Genomic DNA, 20,799 nt, shown 5'->3' with positions numbered 1-20,799 from the left:
CTCACATGTCTTAGTGTACTTGCAGCCTCTCGGCAGGGCTCGTTACATCTAAAAGTGGTTAACAAGTTTATCTGTCACTCAATTACTCCAGAGCATTCGCAGTTTTCCCCTACACTTAGTGTGACCTTCTCTTCACATTAACTAAAATGGTGCTTTACTTGTACTGGGGGCTGTTGCACACACTATGCTCTTGGTTCCACACATATCAGTGTGCAGGGGAAAACCTTTGGGCTGGGACCCAATATGAGATGAGTCCCCTGCACAGTGCAGCTTCCGCGCATTTGAGTTTGTCAGAGCTGCATGTGTTGTGAGCTGTGATTGCATGATTGTAGTGTGGGAATTGATTTGTGCCTCATTCTCTGAGGCACACGAAAGGCATGTGCAAAGGTTTAGCTTAATGGCGCCAGGAAATGAGTGCATTCAGTATGTGTAGTAGCATTGCTTTCTCCAACCTGAAGTGGCCAAGTGTTGTGCTTTCCTTGAAGGGCCACACAGATTCGTGGAGTCGAGGCAGCTGAGCAGCGTTTGTGTGCGCATGCTGTGTGAAGAGGTGGTCGTGCGGAGTGGTGGGTGAACCGGCATGGTCCTCCTCCCAGGCGCTCAGCTGGTGGCATGTGGGCCGCATGGTGAACCTTGTGTTGCCTCGTTAGCAGGTCCGGCTGTGGAGTGACGTTGGAAGAGCCCCGTGTTCCACCCTCCTCTGGCAGCCAGGACCCGGGTTCTTTTCAGCCCTGCACGTCTCCCTTCGCGGGCAGTGGGCCCCCCCAGACGACAGGCAGCTTTGCCCTGGCATCCGCAGGGGTGACGGTGCTGCTACCGTAGTTACTGTGGCATTGATGTGGCATGCCCCGAGAAGACCCTTCCCTGCCCGTCCCCATTTGTTTCTGTTTGCTCACGACACATCATGCAAACTGTGTGCCTCGTTTGAGAACATGAAACACTACCTGTGAGATCACTGAGGCTCATTCTGAGGCTGCTCTAGTCAGATCGAGTGGCAGCCATATCTGTATCTACAGAGTATGTGGTCAGTCATCCATAGCCAGGGGGTTAACGAAGGATGTGCTTTTTTTCTTCTCTTTGCAGGTATAGTGGTAGAACGCAGAAGCAGATTGTTGAATATGTTAGGGAGAACTATGTCAAGAGGCAGCCATTTCAAAGGTACATACTCGGTCCCCAATACTTTACCGTTTGACACTCAAATGCCTTAACCGGTATGTGGCAAACATCTTTTTGCTCTCTCTCTCTCTCTCTCGTCCACCCCGGTGCTTTTCTCTGCAGCCAGTTTCCTGCACCCTCTGACACACTGGCAGATTTCTGTTTATGTTGCCACCCCCTTGGTGCAGCCTTTGGTTCTCCACCCGTGCTGGTTGGGCTTGTCAAGCATGCTGGCTGCTGAGGAACCTGGCATGTCGCATGCATGGGCTGCAGAGCATGCTGTTGCAGTGACTTACGCAGCACTTCAGACAATCAGCAGTCACAGAGTTGCACGTGAACCCATCACAGCTCCACGTTTCCTCTGTGTAGTGTGCGTAAGCCACAGCTTCTGCTACGAATACACTGCTTTGGTGCCATTTCTGAGTCGTAGCACTGACTCTCTGCTGACCCAGTGTCTCGTAATCTTTCCCCCAGTCGTTTGCTTGCATTGTTTCCTGCAGAGCACGCAGCTAATCACCTTGCTTCATGCTGAGGGTTGTTATCCTGTTAAACCTGTACCTAGCCAATAAGTCATTCTTTCAAGTTGTCTCGTTAGGTAACAGCTTTTGTTTACTGCAGATGCTGACCGGTTTTTCAAGCTGTGCAGGATCTGAAAAGTGGTCCGAAAAATCCATATGCTTGAAAAAAATTACATTGCTGAGAAAAGCTGACTTAAAAATCGCAGATTTCTTCATTCCCTGTGTTCCGATCGCCAGCAATACTATTAGCCTGTATATTTGAGTCAGAGTCGTGCTTTTATCATATCTGCACTGCACTTGTCCATGCCACGCATCACCACTACCAAAATGTGTGACATGCTTGCATGATGCAAACGCGCCATGAAACAACTCTATGCTAGCATGACACAATGCATGCCTCTGAGTTCCAGCTAACACATACTACACTAGGCAAGGTCCAGGAAGAAGTGCATGCTTGCAAGCATGCATAATGGCTGGAGGTTCCTCAGTAAGGTCCGAAATATCATACAAAAAATCTGAATTTGATCAGAGTCTGAAAAATCGGTCGGCTTCTGTACATGTGATGCACAGCCATTGCCTTTCACCATAGCAGGCTTTTGTTTAACCTGCCGCAAGAAATGTAAAGCAAAAAAAATATATATATTTGCAGATACTACGCACACGAAATCCTGGGTGCAACTGCTGCTGCAGAAGTGCATTCCCCCCACAAAAGCGCCCTTCCCTGCATGCTGTCTTCGTCCCTCCTCTTGCAAGCTCACCTGGGTAACATGGATAAGCTGTGTTCCACCTCGCAGTGGTTGCCCAAGTGATCTTAGGCCTGTACTATCATTTGTGGGAGCTCTGCAGTGTGGATGCTCAAGTGTTGCTAGGAGGTTGTGGACGTGGAAGCTGGCATGCGTGCTTGAGAATGCATTTCGGCATTAAAACCCACAGTAATTTTTCAATAGGCTGAGTGCACTAGGAATCTTTGGCTGTTTAAATGCTTGTTTGTTGCAGGTCGATATTTTTAGGCCCTTGTCGTAATGGCAGTGAATACAATCACCACCCCTGAATTTTTTTTTTAATAATCGTGCCTGGTAGCTACGAGAAATAGTAACTTTTTTGTAAGAAATAACTGCATTGTTGATGATTTGATCTTTCTGCATCATCGAAGGAGTTAATTTTTTTTTTTCCTGAAATATGTATGCCCTTTGTCAAAAGTTTAGAGCCTACGGGTCGTTCACTTCTGGGCCAAGCTGTATGGCTTGTTATGTGTAAGGCTCCTAACTTTCAGTGGCAGAAAATTTTAGATTCCTCAAATTGGGAACAAAGTGTCTGCGATATCTAAGGGAAGCATCAAATTATGCTTCAGAATACAGTGCAATTTTTTTTTAGCTTATCATCATGGTAGCTAAAGCAACCTTTGCAATCAGGCTTGAGAGCCACTGGACGAAGCCATCTTTTTTGCTGGCCTCTGAGCAAAGTGCACGATGTGAAAGTGCAAGGAAGGTCGGTACAGGTGGTGAAAGAAGGCGGCGCAGATCGTCGAGAAGGAGAAGGCACTGAAAGGGTTGAGCGGAGTAGGGAAAGGAAAGGGCAAACAGGCATAGGACTGGTTAATTTGAAAGACTGAGTAGTGGCAGCACGACAGTGTTGATAGCTATGGCTGGCCTGAGCATTTTGAGATTGCATTATATCGTAACAAGTTCATGGTTTATGGGGGTTTAACATCCCAAAGCAACTCGGGCTGTGAGGGACGCTGTAGTGAAGGGCTCCGGAAATTTCGACCACCCGGGGCTCTTTAACTGCACTGACATCGCACAGTGCACAAATATTTCTTTTAAAGTTCTCTTGAGTTCTCAAGCTCCCTCCCTTGTGTTATATTTGCAAATAAGGTAATCAGTAATTTTTTTTATCGCACTGTCGTTCATCCTGATGTCTCTCACAATAGCATCAAATAGGAGAATGTGGCTGCTAACACAGAATTCCACAGAAAATGCTTGAATCCATGATTTCTCACGGTATTGTTGGATGCTAGGAGCCTTATACATCCCCAGCATTCCAAATCTCAAATGCAAGAGGAACACTGATCCTCCTAACACCGAAGGTTAGGACTTCCACAAATGCTACGAGAGTCCCACTGCAGAGCTTAGAATCAAGCGCCTCTGGGCTCTAAACTTTTGACAGAGGCTCTCTACCTTTGTGATTCACACAGTCAGATAGTTCTTTTCACTGTAATATTTTTTGTTCCTAGCATCCAGGGTATTCATAGGACCTGGCGAAGCAACAGTATTATGCATTCTGTTATACACTGTGTTATGCACTTGGAGCTCACTGCTTATGACAGAGTGGTTATTCCAATCCACACCTCATGCGAAAGGCTAGGGAGTGTGCGCGAGCTGCATGGGTGTGTGCACTTATTGCAGTGAACTCACATGGGCACAGGATGAGGTGGCTGAGACCAGCATGCTTGTGCCACATTTAGCCTCAGATGAGTGCCCCTTTCAGCGGCCATTCGCTGCTGTAGCCTCATGCTTGTGTCACTGCCATGTGCTCACAAGCGTAGCTCTACATTGGTAACCATGTAAAGAGGCATCATCTTGGGGCTGCAGTTGAGACGTGCACGTGTTTTAGCTGTGCAGCTTTTAACTGTGGTGGCTCTTTCTTCTCCTCCTCTCCCCTACCACAGATCAACGAGTCTGCGCTTACCGTCTCGTGGTAGTGCAGGAGGCACCTCAGACAACGAGGACTATGAGCCCACTCAGTTGGCGATTGCCACGACATCAGAACCGAGTTCTCCGCAAAGGGACACAAGCCGCGAGACCCCCCGCCCCACTGAGGGGGCTGTGACGCCCAGCCAGGACACAGACGACAACATCTCGCACGACTCATACCGGCTGGAGGAAGGAGACTCGTCCATTGCGGCACCCGACATTTCAAGTAAGGAGAAAAGCTCGGTGATGGTGAATGGTGGGGGTCCCGAGAGTGGCCGACGGCGGTCGGGTGAGCTCTCTCGAGCTAGCCGCAGCTTTGACGAGGAGGACCCAGAGTTTGGGTACGTCCTGCACCGCAGGGGATTCCTGCGCGACAGCCGGATGCGGCGCAGTGAGGGGCATCCGCGCCGCAGGCCACGGGCGGATGTGGGCCGGGGGTCGCGGCAGTCCAGCCCCCCCACCATCTTTGCTCGGGCCCACGCCCTGGGGCCCCGGGTGGCTGGGTCGGTAGATTTTGTGCACCTAGCGCAGCTGCCCCGGGCAGATAGCTTCTCGTCGCACGACGACTCCCTCGAGGAAGACTCGCTGGAGAAGGAAATCTTTGCCGTGCTTCGCAAGAAGAGGCTGCTTGGGCCGGAGAAGCGCCGTAGCAGTGTCACTGAGCCTGCTGCAGCAACCGCAGAGCCGCCACAACTGGAGCCACCACAACCGGAGGCTCCCAGAGACAGGGACTTGTCCTTAGAGCTGGGCAGTGTCCCGCTTCCAGGGGAAAGCCTGGTGGCCCAGCTGAGCCCTGTTGCGGCTGACCCCGAAGATGCTTTGCTGCTGGGCACCCTGGGGGGCATCCCGCCACCCCCCGAGTATCGTTCCAGTGCTGTCAATGAGGTGCTGCGCAAGTACGAGGAGCTCGAGCGCAGCCTGGCCCTGGAGCTGTCGCGGTTGGGCTGTCCTCCGCCGCCGGTGCTCGACCAGCCGCTTGTCCCAAAGGAGGCGCTCCTGGCCCGGCCTGAAGACATCAGCGACTCCTCTAATGGCCGGAGCGACGAGGATGCCCTGCGTTGCGATACGGGCTCGGACGACACACTGGGCGAGAGTCCCGAGCGCACCTTCTCCGAGGAGGAAGAGACGGCCCTGGTCGGGGAAGAACCAACTCTGTGCAGCAGCCCCTTCTCTTCGAGCGTGCCCGAGACGCCGCCGGGGGGTGCCCAGTACCCGAGCTTTGTGGACCTCGATGTGATTGTAGGCAGTGGACTGCTGGAGCCCAGCTCGTCCAGCTCCTCAATGCTCTCCTCGTACAGCAAGAACGGCCACCCACTGGACTGCAACCCATTCCTGCAGTGATGGCACGTTCACATAGTGCTTCACTCTCACCTTCCTGTGTGACCGCTGTCGCGTGGTGCCGTTTGTCTGCACGTGTGGGGGCAATATTAAGACGGGTTTCTGAGAATTGGCCGTTAATTCGACCAGAAATATTTGTGGGGGACAGATATCATTGGTTACCGCCTCACTTGGCCCTCTGGGTGTATACATCACGTTAGAAAATGACCCACTAAGAACTTCTATACCCACTGCTCTTGAGCAGCCCAGGCTGAGGCAATTCATCCGCACCGATAAATACACTGCTGATAACAGTAAAACCTCGTTAATTTGGAAATGCAGATAATTTGTACTGTTGGCATGGTCCCAGTGATTGTTAATTAGAGGCGTCGTTAATTGGATGCTGCTGTGCTCGTGCCATGTGTCATGCTTGCTGTTGCTTGCGCAACTCATGTGGCAGCAGGCGTGATGGCAATCAGAGGGCTCCCATCGCTTTGCCGGGAAATAGTCTGGCTGCGTGGTTTCACTTTCTGAGCTTCCACACCAGCTGACTGTGGCTGTCGACTACCTGTCGGCCTGTGCCATTCCGAATGCGGAATGGCACATGTGTGATCTTTCTTTTTGTTTTTGCTGAAGGCCTCTCACAGTTCCAACATCGACAGGCATTTACCGCGTCTGCAGGCTTCGGCTCTGCTGTGCGCCGGAACTGCACGCCGTCACGTGCTGTTCACCATTTTGTGTGTTAAAGCCTCCTTACATGCAATGGCGCCACTTGAGAGGAGCCTCCCCCTCTACCGCTTCGCATCCTGAAAGAGGTTGTAAGGTCCTTACTATTTTGGAGAAGTTCTGCTTCCCGGCAGTGTGCACATGGTAGAGCATTTATCAACTGCGAAAAATCGCTTTTGCTGCACACTTTTCATCTCAAAGAGAGGTAACCTTTGCCAGGTTTTTCGCCCAAATGAATTTGCTATGCTCCAAATGATTTTCCAGTTTTTTGGGAGGCCATCCGATAGTAGGACCTTTTGATTATTTGTATGTTTTTATTATTTTTTTTTTCTGTTTGCTTCCTTGTAGTCCGAATTAACGAGGTTTTGCTGCAGTCATCAGTGACTGCAATTGAACCCATTGCACAGCTTTACACTGTGTGCTCTTTTCACAGTTCACTCACAGCATGCCCTAAGAAAGCAGATTCTGTGGTGAATGTAGCAGTGCCAATTTAACTCCCCAACATTCACCACATGCACAAGTTTAGGTCACTTCTAGCTTTCTCCACACCCACGTACCCTCATGCGCCTACTAACGAGGCACAACACTCATACAACCTTGGCCAACATTGCCGTGCTAATGCGGGAAATTTCACTTGATTAACAGTTCTTTACATTGTTTAAGGCTCATAAGCTTGCGCTTCTTGACAGCAGAAAGCATATTCTCAGCTAAAGAAAGAAAGAATTGCTTGTGTGTCATCTTAATGGGATGACACATTGCTTTACTGGATGTGTTGCTACAGAAATCTAGTGCATAGTGGAAATTTCAAAACCTGGTGACGGTGCAATGACAAGAAAACGAGTACATTGCAAAAGAAACAGTGTCCCATGGAGTTGCATGCCTTGTTGCTGATGCATGCAAACCAGGCTTTTGCACAGGCACATTATCATAAATGCCATCCTAGTCATTGCAACAGCCCGTGGTGCATGAATAGTAGATGTCTGACAGGCTGCCCCATAGTGGAGGGTTGCACTGGTTGTTGCTGGCCTTGAACAAAGAAGGGTGGTGAGCTGTAGAGATGCCATGAAGAGTAACGTGAATGTACACGACTGCAGGGAGAGAACAAATTTTTTTTTTACCACTGTAGTAACTTGAATCTCGAACACATCTTCTTTTGTTGATACAGTCAAACCCGGATGTATCAAATTTGAACATGGTCACAGAAGAGTTCAATATATCAGTAATAAATATCTATATATATCAATGTGTTAAGAAACGCGATAAGCTTCTTTGTAACCTAGGGGCAAGAATACATTTCACCCCCCACTAGTGATGCACTTCTTGCTGCAATGTGCCACCAGTACAAGAGCAAGCGGTCAAAGGCCACTGTTTTCACAGTGTCAGTGCTGCCAGCAGGCGGCCAAGTTCGCGCAGCCGACCCATCTCCTCACGCGAAAGTGATCGAAAACTGCCGTTAGGATATGCACCACTTGCAGGGGGTGCATGTGCAGTTCAATATATCAAACGGCCTGCGAAATTGGAGTTTGATATACTGCACGAATTTCCTATATAGTACTTGTGCACAGGTTTTTGAAGGGGATGATCTGCGTTCAATATAGCTAATAATTCAAAAATATTCAGGTTCGATATATCCGGGCTCGGTTGTATTTTCAGAACAACTAACTGAATTACAAGCTCCCTTAGTAAGAATTCACTACCTGAGAACAATGGAAATGTTTTTGTACTCGTGCAGCTAACAATAGCCTTGGTCTTCCGTCAAGTCGGCGCTACCATGCAAAATGCAAAGTGAGAGGATTAGTACATGAGGCCTCACTCACAGGCTGCCACACTCACTCACAGGATTCATATTTTTCTCCTAATTTTGACATATACTAAAATGTGAGTTTTGCTAGGAGGGGGCGAGCATCAGAAAGCGAAGTTCCATTTGTCAAAGGCACAGAAATTTCATTTCAACATTGCAGAGAAAGGGCGCTTCATAACCACAGATGGGGGGTGGGTGTTAGAACAGGGGAGGTGTGGAAAGCAGGGCCCATAACTGGCCCCAGGGCAAAATAGAGTGGAGAATTCATAGTGTCAAGTTCTTTCCCTAAGAAAACTGTGTGTCATCTGTCGTCCTGTGTTAGCTTGTGCACTATTTTCCTTTTGAGCTGGCAAGCAGATGCTGATCAAAGCGTTGATGGTGTTCCTGGCAAGAGCAAACACTGTGCCCCCTACAAGAGCTGTCTCTGTGGGCCAGCTCCCACTTCTCTGCTTATAGTCACTCTTGCAACAGACAGTTCAGCACCATTAGAAGCAGCTTCATGCATCATTGCTATTGCGTAGTCATTTTGAACCCCCCTGCCACCCAAATTTTTTATCATTTTGCCTTACTTTTGGCAGCATGCTGCTTATCTCACACGGGTGTGCAATACCTTTAAAGGCGTACTGAAAAGAAATTCTCCTTTGACCAGAACAGCCCTTTGCATGCTGCGCGCATCATAAAACTAATTGTGAGAATGTTCCTCACTTGTCAGAAAGAGCACTGCAGTTATAGGTATTCAAGAGCCTGGTAGTTCAATCTGACCGTTTTCCAAGTGGGTGCGAACTTTCCCCTGGCATGGTGCTTGACTTTCTCTGGAGTGACTGTTTGGCCGAGCTGCTCGTCTTGCACAATTGTAAATTTTCATAAAAAAACCCTGCAGCAGATAATTTGTGCAGCTGGTCATGCACCAGCTCTTTGCCTGATTCGGTGAGAATGACTCAGTTTCTGTCGCAACGGCTGTGCCAACAGTGCCATCTCTGACTGCAGTTGGTGTGGGCAACAGCGAGCTGCTGAATCGCTGCAACAACTACTCTCTTTCTATTAGAGATGCCACCTCTTATTTTTAGCACTTTCTTTTGTTTTACTTCTGTAAAACAGTCTTTCTGCGGGGGAAAGGTTCCATTTCTGTTTGCCTTTAAAGGGACACTGAGGACAGCTTCATCCTGTATTGTTCTCGGTAAAAATTGATTCTCTGGCTCCTTCTTTCTGTGTTGATGTTGCATCTGGCAGCAAACGATGCATTTATTGCCAAGGAAAAAGGGTTTCAAAGTCCTCCCATCAGTGGATTCAAACTCGTGATATGTTATTGAAGAAAGACAGTTTGCCACCGTTCTGAAGTGGATGCCATTGTAGCGTAGCCTCTGTGATCTGTGTAAAAAAACTAGTGTCGACGCACACATCGACAGGTAATGGTGACATCTATATATATATTTTTTTTTTTCTAGATTATAAATGAGTTGTTTTTGGTGAGAATGGTCTCTCTGTGAGTAGAGCACGGTATCCTGTCGCCACAAGCCAACTTCTGTTTATCCTTAGTGTCCCTTTAATGTAACTTGTTTGTGAGCCTGCATTGTCGTTCGGCAAAGTCATAGTTCCAACCTAGTTCATCCTTTCTTTGGAATGCTTTGTTCCTTTGTAAATTCGTGTTGTCCGCATGTCTCCAGTGATCTGCCAGTGCACCTCTTTCACAGTGCCGTTGAGCGAGCTGTGAGACAAGTTGGCTGCATGTGATGCACGCATAGCCGGAAGTTCAGGGCCTGTGCCTTTGAGAAGACGGGGTAATGTGTAGCCCGAGGCAGTATTCGCAGACTGACGAAGGCATGCATGTTATTTTCACCGCATAAAGTTTCTCGAAAAGGATCATCATGCGCAAACATTGGGCAAATGAAGGACACAACACCAGGCTTGTAAGGTTACTTTCGTCTATTTTCACCGGGTAAGCTTCATCATGATGGTGATGATGATGCATCTAGGTGTAGAGTATGGTGAATGCTCAGGCACCATCGTAACCCATTCAGGCTGAATTTGCCCACTGCACTAAGGGCACAACCTCAGTCCTGAAGTTAGTAATAACAAAAAACTGGCTAAGGGGCATCTTTGTAAAAGTGGGTCACATAGCAGCGTGATAAACTTCGGGCCGTGCGTGTTACAGTACAGAGTGTGGACAGTGTGACAATATTCTGTGCGGTAGCAATTTCCTAGCCATTGGATCACTAAGATTGCAAAGTAATGAACTGATGGGAACATGCAGTCTCTGGCAGGCAGTGTTCAGTTGTGCATCAGAAGGGCACTAGGTCGTTGTCATTATCTTGGCATCTGACGCCTTTGTTGGTGCACTTGCAATGCTCTGTGGCTAAGAAAGTGAATTGCCAAAGCCTGACAGAGGATGCGAAAAGTCGCTGGATGTGAAAAGTACTGGTCATGAAGAAAACTGGGTTCGTTGCAGCGCAAAGTGAGAGCATGAGGCTCTGTTAACATTCATTTTTGGCAAGAGGCAAATATGAGCGCATTGTAACTACAGGACAGCAACCATCATCAGGACTGGATGCCATACGCACACACAAACTGCTGAGGTGGTGACTCACACCAGGTGCAGTTCCCCAGCTTCCAGTCAGAGTTACAGCCTAGAGGAGGGTGCCCTGACGATCAAGTGCTTCATTGTCACGCACATTTGCCCTGTGAGTGTTCTGTCGGGTTCATTCACCAACATTCTGTAGGCCTACCTAGGGCCAGAAGCTGAACAATGCGAAATGCTCAAGGTGCTGGTGGTTGCTCATATTCATTTGCAGTCAGCATGGCACAGTGCTTCATTTTAATGCACAGGGAGAGAGAGCCATGATGGGCAGTTCATTTTGGCCGTTGCTACAAAACGGTCCTGGCAATAAGTGCTCAGTGCTTCTGAGCCTAGCCTGACTGATACGATCTCCATGAAGGGACATTGCTATTTATTTATTTAGTTTGTTTGTTTGTTTGTTTGTTTGTTTGTTTGTTTGTTTGTTTGTTTGTTTGTTTGTTTGTTTGTTTGGTTGGTTTGGTTTGTTTGTCCAAAAGGTTAGGCGGTCTTAAATAAAACTGAAACTTGGGTCGTCAAGACAAGGAAGATTATTTATTTATTTATGTACTTATCTGTTTGTGTATTTATTTATTTATTGTTTGCATATTTATTTATTTATTTATTTAGTTAGTTATTCATAATCCATGCTACGAGCCAGCACTTTTAGTCAAAGCTGGAGGGTCAGCACTTTGACTCAAAACAGGAGGAGCTCTCAAGGTAGCGTCGTTGTTCAGGCCGGTTGATTCACATTTGCCCAAGAACAGAAGATGGTGCATATGAGGATGGGAAAAGCAAGTTAACATAATTTTTACGTGCCATTCAATGTTTTGTGGAAGTGGTCACGCAGCAAAAAAAGACAAAAGAGGTGAAAGTAGTAGATACATAGAAGAGTAGATAATATACAAATTGTCAGACTAGCCCTCCATAAATATAAAGTGAGGCTGGCATCATCTTGGAATGGCATGTTTGGCACTATTCTCAGATTGCGCTTTTTCTCCCTTTTTTTCAGTGGAAAGCATGTCTTTAATTTGCGGCTTAAGCACAATAGTTAGTCCGCTGTTCCTGTTTTTCATTTTTATGGCTACTTTTTGAGTGACTGTTTTTCTCTCCATTGAGTGTGTTGGCTGGGTCTTTGGAATAGAGAGCACTGTTGGCATGTGCATTAGGGCACATTGAGAATTTGCTGTGGGCAAAGCATCAGTACGAAACTAGGGAGGACACTTGACAATGGATTGCATAGTACTGTATTTGCTCGAATGTAACGAAAGCTTTTTACAGAAAATAGAAGTGAGAAGTCGCTCCTCTCGTTTAATCGAGTATTATGTGGCAACAAGGGCACACTATCCCATATTTACTAATATATCGTTTGATGTGTCATGCAGGTCAGCACCAACTTCGTGAAACAGAAAAAGAGAGAGAGCAAAAGTTAGAATGCCGTATTGGTACTGATGGAGGCTCAGAGCCACAGATAGTTGAATAAGGCAGTGTGTGGTAGTAAAAAAAAAACTGCAGTATCTGGTGGCCTCTCGCTTACCAAGGCATCATCGGTACTTGTGGCATACGCAACTCTGGAAAGCAGTTCCAAAAACTGTCATTACACAGTTATCAGTCATCCCGTGGATTATAAAAATCATGCCTTTTAAAAATTATATACCTCCGGAACCATTTTAAGGACTAATACTTAGTGTGAATGCTCAAAAGCACTTGTTCTACTTGTTCTGTGCTCTGAACACATTTACCGACAGTCTTCAAAACTGTTTCATAGTCCCTTTAGGGCTCGAAGGTGGCCTTCCTGTGAAGAAGAGCCACGAGAACGCCATTTTTTGAAGCAGTTTTATGCATAGACTTCTACCAACTTTCAGCACATTGCAGCCTCATCCTTTGGGCTACTTTCCTGTTCTTGTTTTTTCCTATTATGTGCCCGTGGTGTCAACTGTCTTGCTAGGATTGTGTGCTTTTTATGTTTCTTGGTCTCATGCCCACAAAGTCGACCTTCTCGTTACATTGGGATAAATCCGATATGTGGTCCAGACATGCTGCGTAACTTTGGCTGTGTCCTTGATGGGCAGGTGCCTGTTTTCAAAGGATATTTTGTGTTCAAGGCATATGTTTGTGGTTAACACTTGCTGTTGGGCTAGTTGCTCCTGCATGTTCTTTGATGAACCAGCACAAAAAGACAACAGACAAGTACAGGAAAATGTGAACAGAAGCACTGAACTAACAACTTCTATTCTAGAAAAAAAAAAAGGGAGTGGGGGGGAGGGGGACGGCATATTTATACAGTTTCTAGACCAGACCCATGATGTAGAAAGCCTGAATCAGAGAAGCCTGTAAGCCTGGCACCTGAATTTGAAAAAAACTGAATAACGAAGAACAAAACATGCGGCCTCTTAAACCTTCAGTTTTACTATCAGTAAAAGAACTTGCCTAACTATCACACAATTCCGGATTTGTCATGCAACCTAGGTTTATCATGTGTTTTGTAGTGTTTGTCTTAGTTTCTTCATGTTTTGTGCCCTTCATCTGTTGCTCGCAGCATTACATTTGGCTTTTACTTCATTGTACCTTTTATCACTTTACTATTTTGCCGTGTTGCTTGTTGGCCTTTTACTCTTTTGATCGTTTTTAGCTTTTGAGATCATGTCTTTCATTTTTATCACCGTGAGTTTATTTTGCCATGTTTCTTGTTGGCCTTCATCTTAGCAAACTTTGGTTTTTACCTTGACGGGTCATTGAAAAAAAAAAGGAGCTGTGCAGATTTTGCTGGGCAATGCCTCTCCTTTTTTTACTGCCGCAAAAAAATTGTTCGTACTTGTCGCACCGTTCTGTTATTTGGTATCTCCTGACACGTTTTCAAATCAGAATTGGGGCTTACCTAGCCTTCTATGTCACAGGTCTGGACTAGAACCTGTATATTTATGTTGCCCCCATTTCTTTTGGAATAAAAGTTCAGTTGTCCGTTGACAAGTTGTCACTTGTCCGTTGTGTTTTTGCACTGGTTAATCAGAGATATGTTCGTGGGGAGGAAATTGTACTGAAGGAAAAGGATCCAGTTAAGTCTCATGCAAGCTTCAGCAACAATAAGTATACAGGAACAGCACATCTGTGCATAGAGCTGCAACACATATTTTGAAGTGCTTGAAAGAAATGTACACAATTATATGCCCCGTGGATGTGTGCGACCATGTTTTAGAATTGTGCTCCTTGACTAGAGCTTAGTGAGGCTGTTCACTATTCGATGCTGGTGTTCTGGCACAGTGTGGGTGAGGGTGTTGCCACTGAACCCTCTAGTGACTGACTTGTTTTTTCAGTGCTGTCGGGAGGCATCCATGTGCTTTGCTGCTTTCTCTGGTGTTGGTTGACATTTGTCAGTGTCGGCTAGCTGTGCATCTGAAAATAAACAAGCTATGCAATCTTGGGACACATACATCCATTAAAGAGCAGCTAGCTCTCGTTTACGCATTCTGTTACGGGAAACAAGTGGTTTTGTACCCTAACATGCCTGCAAGTAAAGCAAGAAAAGAGAGTTGTGTACAAGTTATGCTAGCAGTTGGAACTTGCTTTTTCCCACTGCCTGATGCAAGGGCAATATACCTACAGTTCTGAAACATTCTAAATTTCTATTCATTGCCAGAGAGACCATGTACATCTGTTTAACAAACTGTTACTTGACTAGTATTGGTAGACATTCTCCTATTACTGTGCGTTTACTCCTGTGAGTGGCATCTGCAAACTGGGCTGGAAAAGTTCTTTACAAGACATAGTGCAACCACTCTTTGTGCTTTTCCGCTTGTGTCTTCAGTGTGCTGATGGCAGTTTCTTGGTCGCTGGGACACTGCACTGTTTCCTTGCTTGGGTCGGACTTTCCCTGGACTTGTATTTGCAACCTGGTTATCTCTCCTGTGTTGGCTGTCAAAATACGTGTTTTTCTCTTTCCTCTGCATGGTTCAGTCGGTATGCAATGACACTGCCAAGACTGTTCAGTTTTGTAACGCACCTTTCGAGCACCAAGCATCACCAAGCGTAAACCACTGCCCCCAGACATGTGCAACATGCTGTGTCAATCTTTCAGAGACGATTTTGAGCCTACCAGTCTTGTACAGCCATCTGTTCTCTCTGGCAGTGCGTAGTGGTAGGGATACTTCAGGTCGCCCTGACTACTCCGTGTGTTGGTGACATCTGTAGATCTCGTCGCATGTTCTCTGGGGCCGGCATGTGTGGGGCGTCGCGACAGACTAGTCAAACGTTTGCTAGAGAGTGAATAGACCTGTGAATAAGTCAACCTTAGCTCCCTTCTACCAATGAGAAGTCGTGCTAAGAGGTCATTATCATCGATTCGTTTAGGATTTTGGTGTGCAAGAGTAGTCCTGCGGGCCTTTTACACTTGTGCTTCCCCATCAGGGAAGCCTTGCTGCTCTCTCTGTTAGGTTGGGCCCTGTTGTGTCGCCATCCTGGGACGCATTTGACAATAAATATTTCACCACTGTGGTCTGCCTGTGTGTAGGTCCCTTCTTTCCAAGCGATGGGGGGTGACGACCTGAAAAAAAAAAAGAGAGATGCTGTTTGTCACCGGGGCCCCTGTGCATGGCATTGGCAGCCTGTTTTTGGTGCACTTGCTTTGTGCAGTTACTAGTGATTGCCTGTCTGCTTGGCTAACTCCTGTATGCCACTTGATTGCAAGGCTGGGGTACTCTACCATGCGGGTTTCCACACTGCCTGCACAACAAGTGTGTCATACTGTGCACTCGCATCAGACATGAGAGTAGGTACAACCAGTTTAGGGATGCCTTGGGCAGGCTGCTTATGTCATGTACAGCAACTCACTGAAATCCTTCAATAGTACGGTACACTATATAGTTTTACCTGGAACTCCACAGTTGCATTCAGATTTGGAGACTAGCGAAAATGTCTCAGATTTAAAGGAGAAGCCTGTTGTATACTGAAGGAGATGCAGGCGGGTTGAAAATGGATAAAAGTGGCCTCTCCTACGTTTTCAATTCTTTTTTTCTTACTAGTTATGGGAGGTGAGGGATAATTTTTGGTTCATTGCAAGGGTCAGCTTTTTTTTTTAGCATTGGGTAGACATGGTCAGATATAATTCGAGACTTTTCTTCATCAAATATTGAATATTTTATATTGATTAGGGTTTCCATTACACCTGGTTTTCAGATTGGCAGTTTGGGCTGAGGGTTTTTGGTTTTTTGATGCAGAAGATTTTCTTTTTTTTTTTCTGTCCCATTCAGTTGCCCTTGATTTGAGCCCTCCCACCGCATTGGCCGTGTGCCCATCCCCAAGCACAACCCCTTTGAAGGAGCGCAGAGAACAGGGGCCACCACCAGAAAACAACAACTTGCATTACGTTAGCAGTGACGGCGTGTTTTCATCACCCTGCTCCAAGCAGGACCCAGCTGGTGATGCGTGCAAAAAGGTCAGAGAAATCCTTGAACATTTCTTTTTGGGAAGCGAAAGAGCAGGCTGTTATGACTGTCTCCGCACTTAGTTCTTGGCATGCGATGCTAGTAACGCTGTGCAACTGGTGCAGTAGAAAAATTTGTCATGTTTGTAGTTCGAAGGATTGGTTTCAGCCTCCAATTCTGGTGTAAGAAGTTCGGGGCAGAGCCTTAAGGGACACTGAGGGCAAAAAGATAAGCACTCAGGTGGAGGGAAAGCAAGAGGGGTGGTGTACAGGTGCCTACACAAAGTTTTCGGAACATCAAATTCACGAAAAACAGGCACAGCCAGGTATTGAGGGGTACAGTGCGCAGATCACACAGGTAAGTACAAGACTGAATCTTCATTTCGTGGCTGCATATTTGGACTGCGCGCCAAGTATGCTTTATTATAATTATCATATTCCGAAAACTTTGTGGGCACCTGTACATTGGAAGTGAAGCTTTCTAGATAAGAGGGCAAGCTTTGGTTAATGGACTTAGTCTTTCTTGCCCAACAGTTGTCATCATATTTTCTGACAAAGCATGCATCCTTCAGCTCGATGGGCTTGCGACAGCTTATCCTACTTGTGTTGGAACACGAGAATTCTCAAGACCCAAGGGCATTCTCTACGTAAGGAGGGCTCTGCAATAGGTGCATATCCGCTTGTAATAAAAAGATTGGCACAATGAACACAAGTACAAAAACTGTAAAGCAAAAAAAAAAGAAGAGGATCAAGAGAGTAACACATAGCAAGAATGCAGAGAAAAATGCACATGCAACACTACACACAATTGCAAATCAGTCAGTGCTTTAATATAAGTTCTGACATGTTTATACACATTCTGGAAACTAATGACAGTACTGGCGTGAAATGATTTGCGTTTGTTGGATGAAACTGTGTCGCTTGGTAGGGCATTCCATTAGGGAACTGTACATGGCTAAAGTGAAAAATTGAAATTGAAAATTGGTTTTTGAAAAATATAAATGGCACTGTAATTGTCTCACATCTCGGTGGACACCCAAACCACGCCGTAAGGTAAGGGAGGAAGGGGGGAGTGAAAGAAGAAAGAGGTGACGCAGTGGAGGGCTCCAGAATAATTTCTACCACCTGGGGATCTTTAACGTGCACTGACATTGCACTGTACACGGGCGCCTTTGTGTTTCGCCCCCATCTAAATGCGGCCGCTGCTGCCGGGATCGAACCGGGGAACTCTGGCTCAGTAGCCGAGCGCCCTAACCACTGTGCCACCACAGAGGGTAATGGCTAAAGTGCGGCACCTGATACTGGCTATGCGGTAGCTGTGGCTAAGGCTCCGCGACGTTCTGGTTAGTGGTTTTAGCAGTGAGGGCCTTGAAGCTGGATGGCAGAAGAAGCTTTGCTGGAAGCGAAGACTGGAGATGATGTGGCGTGACTCAAGTGTGGGGAGGCAGATAGAGCGCGTTAGTGCAGTGACACTGATTTGTTTTGAGTATTGTGAAGTGCTAAACTGAGCTGAATGATTTTGGGTGGCCTCAAGTTCAGCGATGTATGCCAGGTGGGTGATGTGAATTCAAGTTGGGGATGGACGATTGTTTGGTAAGCCAGTTTTTTTTTGTTTTGTTTTTCCCTTCGGGAGATGCTGATTTGAGGTTTCGCTAGAGATTACCTAGGACACGTGAGGGAGCAGAACTGTTGTTTGGACATGGGTTACCCTTGATAACGATGATGTGAGGTATAATCCACAGTATTTGTGTGGGAAAGGAAATTGCAACTGTGTTAATGCTGTCTGTATGCTGAATTACAGCGTGTTTACGAGGGAACAACAACAGTTTACATTTGTTCAGATTTAAAGGCATTAGCAGTTTGTCACACAATATGTCAATTGTGCTAGTGTTTTTGCTCTTTTTTTTTTTTCAATAGATGGCTATCACTGGCATGCATTTTAGTATATTTTCTTGGAACAGAAAGACCAAAAGATCAGTGTCACTAATTTGCAGCAGACCCTAAATCAACAAGTCATTCATCAAAATCAAGCATTTCAATCACCTGGCAGACTAACTTTTTTATGCTGTATTTTTCCCTATTCCAACTGCAACAAACCTCACTAACTGAACCACAAGGAGCCGTTGAACTTTGACCGGCAGTTGCACATTCATTCGCTCCCGCACAGTGGCACTAGACATTTTCGACTAAAAGGGCTGGCTACTGTGAATGCATTAACATCAAAATTTGTATTCGATCTCCATGCAGGAATGACTGCACATTGGTTGGTTGCTTATTTATTTATTTATTTTCAACACTGCCAGCCTAATCTGAGACCATAGTAGACCACAGAGACCGTGTGGTATGTCGCAAACTCATGGCACTGTATGTTAAATTGTGCAATACTAAATTGAGTTGATAACACAGTAATTCCTTCTTTCAGTATTGAAGGAACAATAAATAATCTATTTGTCCCTCTTGGTAACGGTGGATTTCAAGAGAAGGCAAATGTAGCAGGGGCAGCAGAGGAGTGGTGCAGGACATCAACAAGAGAGTCCTTTGTTCTACTGTGGTGGATCTGGCTGCTGGGCTGGTGAAATGATGGTAGCAGGGGCGCTACCCTTGACGTTGTCGCTTGCTATGTGCAAAAGGAAGTGTAGAGACAGGCTTGATGTGCGAGCAGGCAGCTTGGCCGGACCAAGTAGTGTAGTTCAATCGAGGTTCGAATTAACGAACTTTCACTGTATACGGAAAGGTCCTGCAATGGCTCTACATTTGCCGGAGGAGCTGTCAGAAGGGAGCGCAAAGGGAGCGAGCAGGAGAAGCTGCTGCACGAATATCCTCGCGCACTATATTCGCAGTGACCGCTTTAATCTTATACCTTTCACGTCAGTTAGAATCCAGAATATCTGCCTTTTAAGCCTCAGAGGACCAGGAAAATGCAGACATGAACAAAAGCCACGGAGACAGCTCGTATGTGTACATGTCCAGGATGTGTAAAAAATTCCCAGACCACAGGATCTGTTTTTTGGCAGTATTATCTTGCAGTTAAGATGCCTATGAAGCTACCAAGGTTCTCAAAGGTGAGAATAAATGCTCCACTACATGGCCTAAAAGGAGACACTGCTGTCTGCCAACTTTTGACACACCCTGTACCTTGTATAGCGCTGCCCGCATGCATTCTCTCGCAGCCTAGTTTTGTTTTCACAGTTTTGCTTGTGTGCTCTTGCCTTTTTTTTCGATGATGGTGCTTCATCAACAGCCGCAACAAAACTCACGTGGCCTGTAAGTGCTCAATGCATCAACATGGTTTGGAGCATGCCAGAAGCTACCACGCACAGGTGGCAGTCTAGTGCTGATGGGCATTGTAGGGTCCAGCAATCACCACCATGTCATCGCTGTGTTGCGTGGGCATGCTAAAAGTGCGTTAAAGCTCCTGCAGTCTGTACATTTCACACCACGGTTGATTGTAGTATATAGTTAACCCAGGCAAAACCACGTCAGAATTTACAATAGCTGTTGGCACTAGTTGCACAAGCAAGCACAGGGCAGCATTCACGTCATGTCATGCGGGAATACTCTCCTATTTGCATTGTAACAGCCAAATTATGCATGGCATTCTGTGGAGGTTATCATAGGACAAGCCTGCAGTAACGCGGCAGCCAAGAAAATGCAGCTCCCAGGAACATAACATCAAGGTTCCTCCGTATTGGGCTTATGTTCTAGTCTCTATGTTATATGAACAGTTGTGATTATTGGTATTGCATTTTGAAAATAGCAGCGCGAACAGATGACAATGAAGGAAGAAACATCGTCCGTTCGCAGTGTTGTTTTCAGACAACTCTCTGTTCTGGTACATCTGTGCTTCTTCTAATGTAGGAATGCTGTCCACGAACATGGTTTTGATGAGGACGCATGCATTGCAGATAGTGTGGGGAGTCTTGGGGTTGCGACTGTCGGCAACATTCACAATGTAAAAACTTACATCTGCCATCAAAAGTTATTGGAATGCAGTTTTCATGAAAAACTCAAAATTTCTTTGCATCTAGGATAGATTGTTTGAGATATGTTGGGGCGGGGTATAATTTGCATTCTCAAAATTGGGTTGCATATACCTGTTTCAAGCTGTGTTCCAAATGACAATGATATAATACTGCATTCTAAAAACATGACTGCGGTTGTTCGTAAATCTTACCAAAAATGATTTTTCTAAGATATCGCCAGTGAGAGATTTCCTTGAAGTTAAATATTTGTTGCCATTCAGTTTCTTCGGATTATATGTACAGTGTGGACCTTTCGGTTTAAATCCCGCCCCCCAAAGAAAGGATAAAAGTACATTTTCCAAAAATAACTGCGCGAAAAACGGGGACGAAGGGTAGAAAAACACAGGCTAAGCGCTGTGTTCTACCCTTCGTCCCCGTTTTTCGTGCTGTTATTTTTGGAAAACGTATCACCAACTCGCCCGCCTAGCTATCATGTTGGATAAAAGTACACCGAACTGAGTTTTCAAAACTCGGTTTTAACCGAAAAAGGTCGGTATTTTTCACATTCAAGGCATAGGTGGCTGGTTGTTGAGTAGGAGTTACACTCAGTTGAAGTTGATAATTAACTAAGTAGGGAAGCCAGATTGTGCAATTTGA

General features: G+C 46.1%; 1 protein-coding gene across 2 annotated transcripts in view; it reads left to right on the top strand.

Moving 5' to 3' along the window:
- Positions 1-20,799, top strand: part of Cdep (Chondrocyte-derived ezrin-like domain containing protein) — a 58,901-nt gene that overhangs the window by 16,928 nt on the left and 21,174 nt on the right. The window contains exons 8-10 of one of the 2 annotated variants that reach the window (XM_089543014.1): positions 1,084-1,158; positions 4,342-4,592; positions 16,008-16,192. In XM_089543014.1, coding sequence (XP_089399140.1) covers positions 1,084-1,158; positions 4,342-4,592; positions 16,008-16,192 — 511 coding nt within the window. The remainder of the gene's footprint in view (positions 1-1,083; positions 1,159-4,341; positions 4,593-16,007; positions 16,193-20,799) is intronic. The other variant, XM_089543015.1, reaches the window with a different exon arrangement.

Source organism: Amblyomma mixtum, chromosome 5 (genome assembly GCF_055824585.1).
Source record: "Amblyomma mixtum isolate Tamu chromosome 5, ASM5582458v1, whole genome shotgun sequence".
Taxonomy (NCBI): Eukaryota; Metazoa; Arthropoda; class Arachnida; order Ixodida; family Ixodidae; genus Amblyomma; species Amblyomma mixtum.
This window is presented reverse-complemented; position numbering and strand designations above follow the sequence as displayed.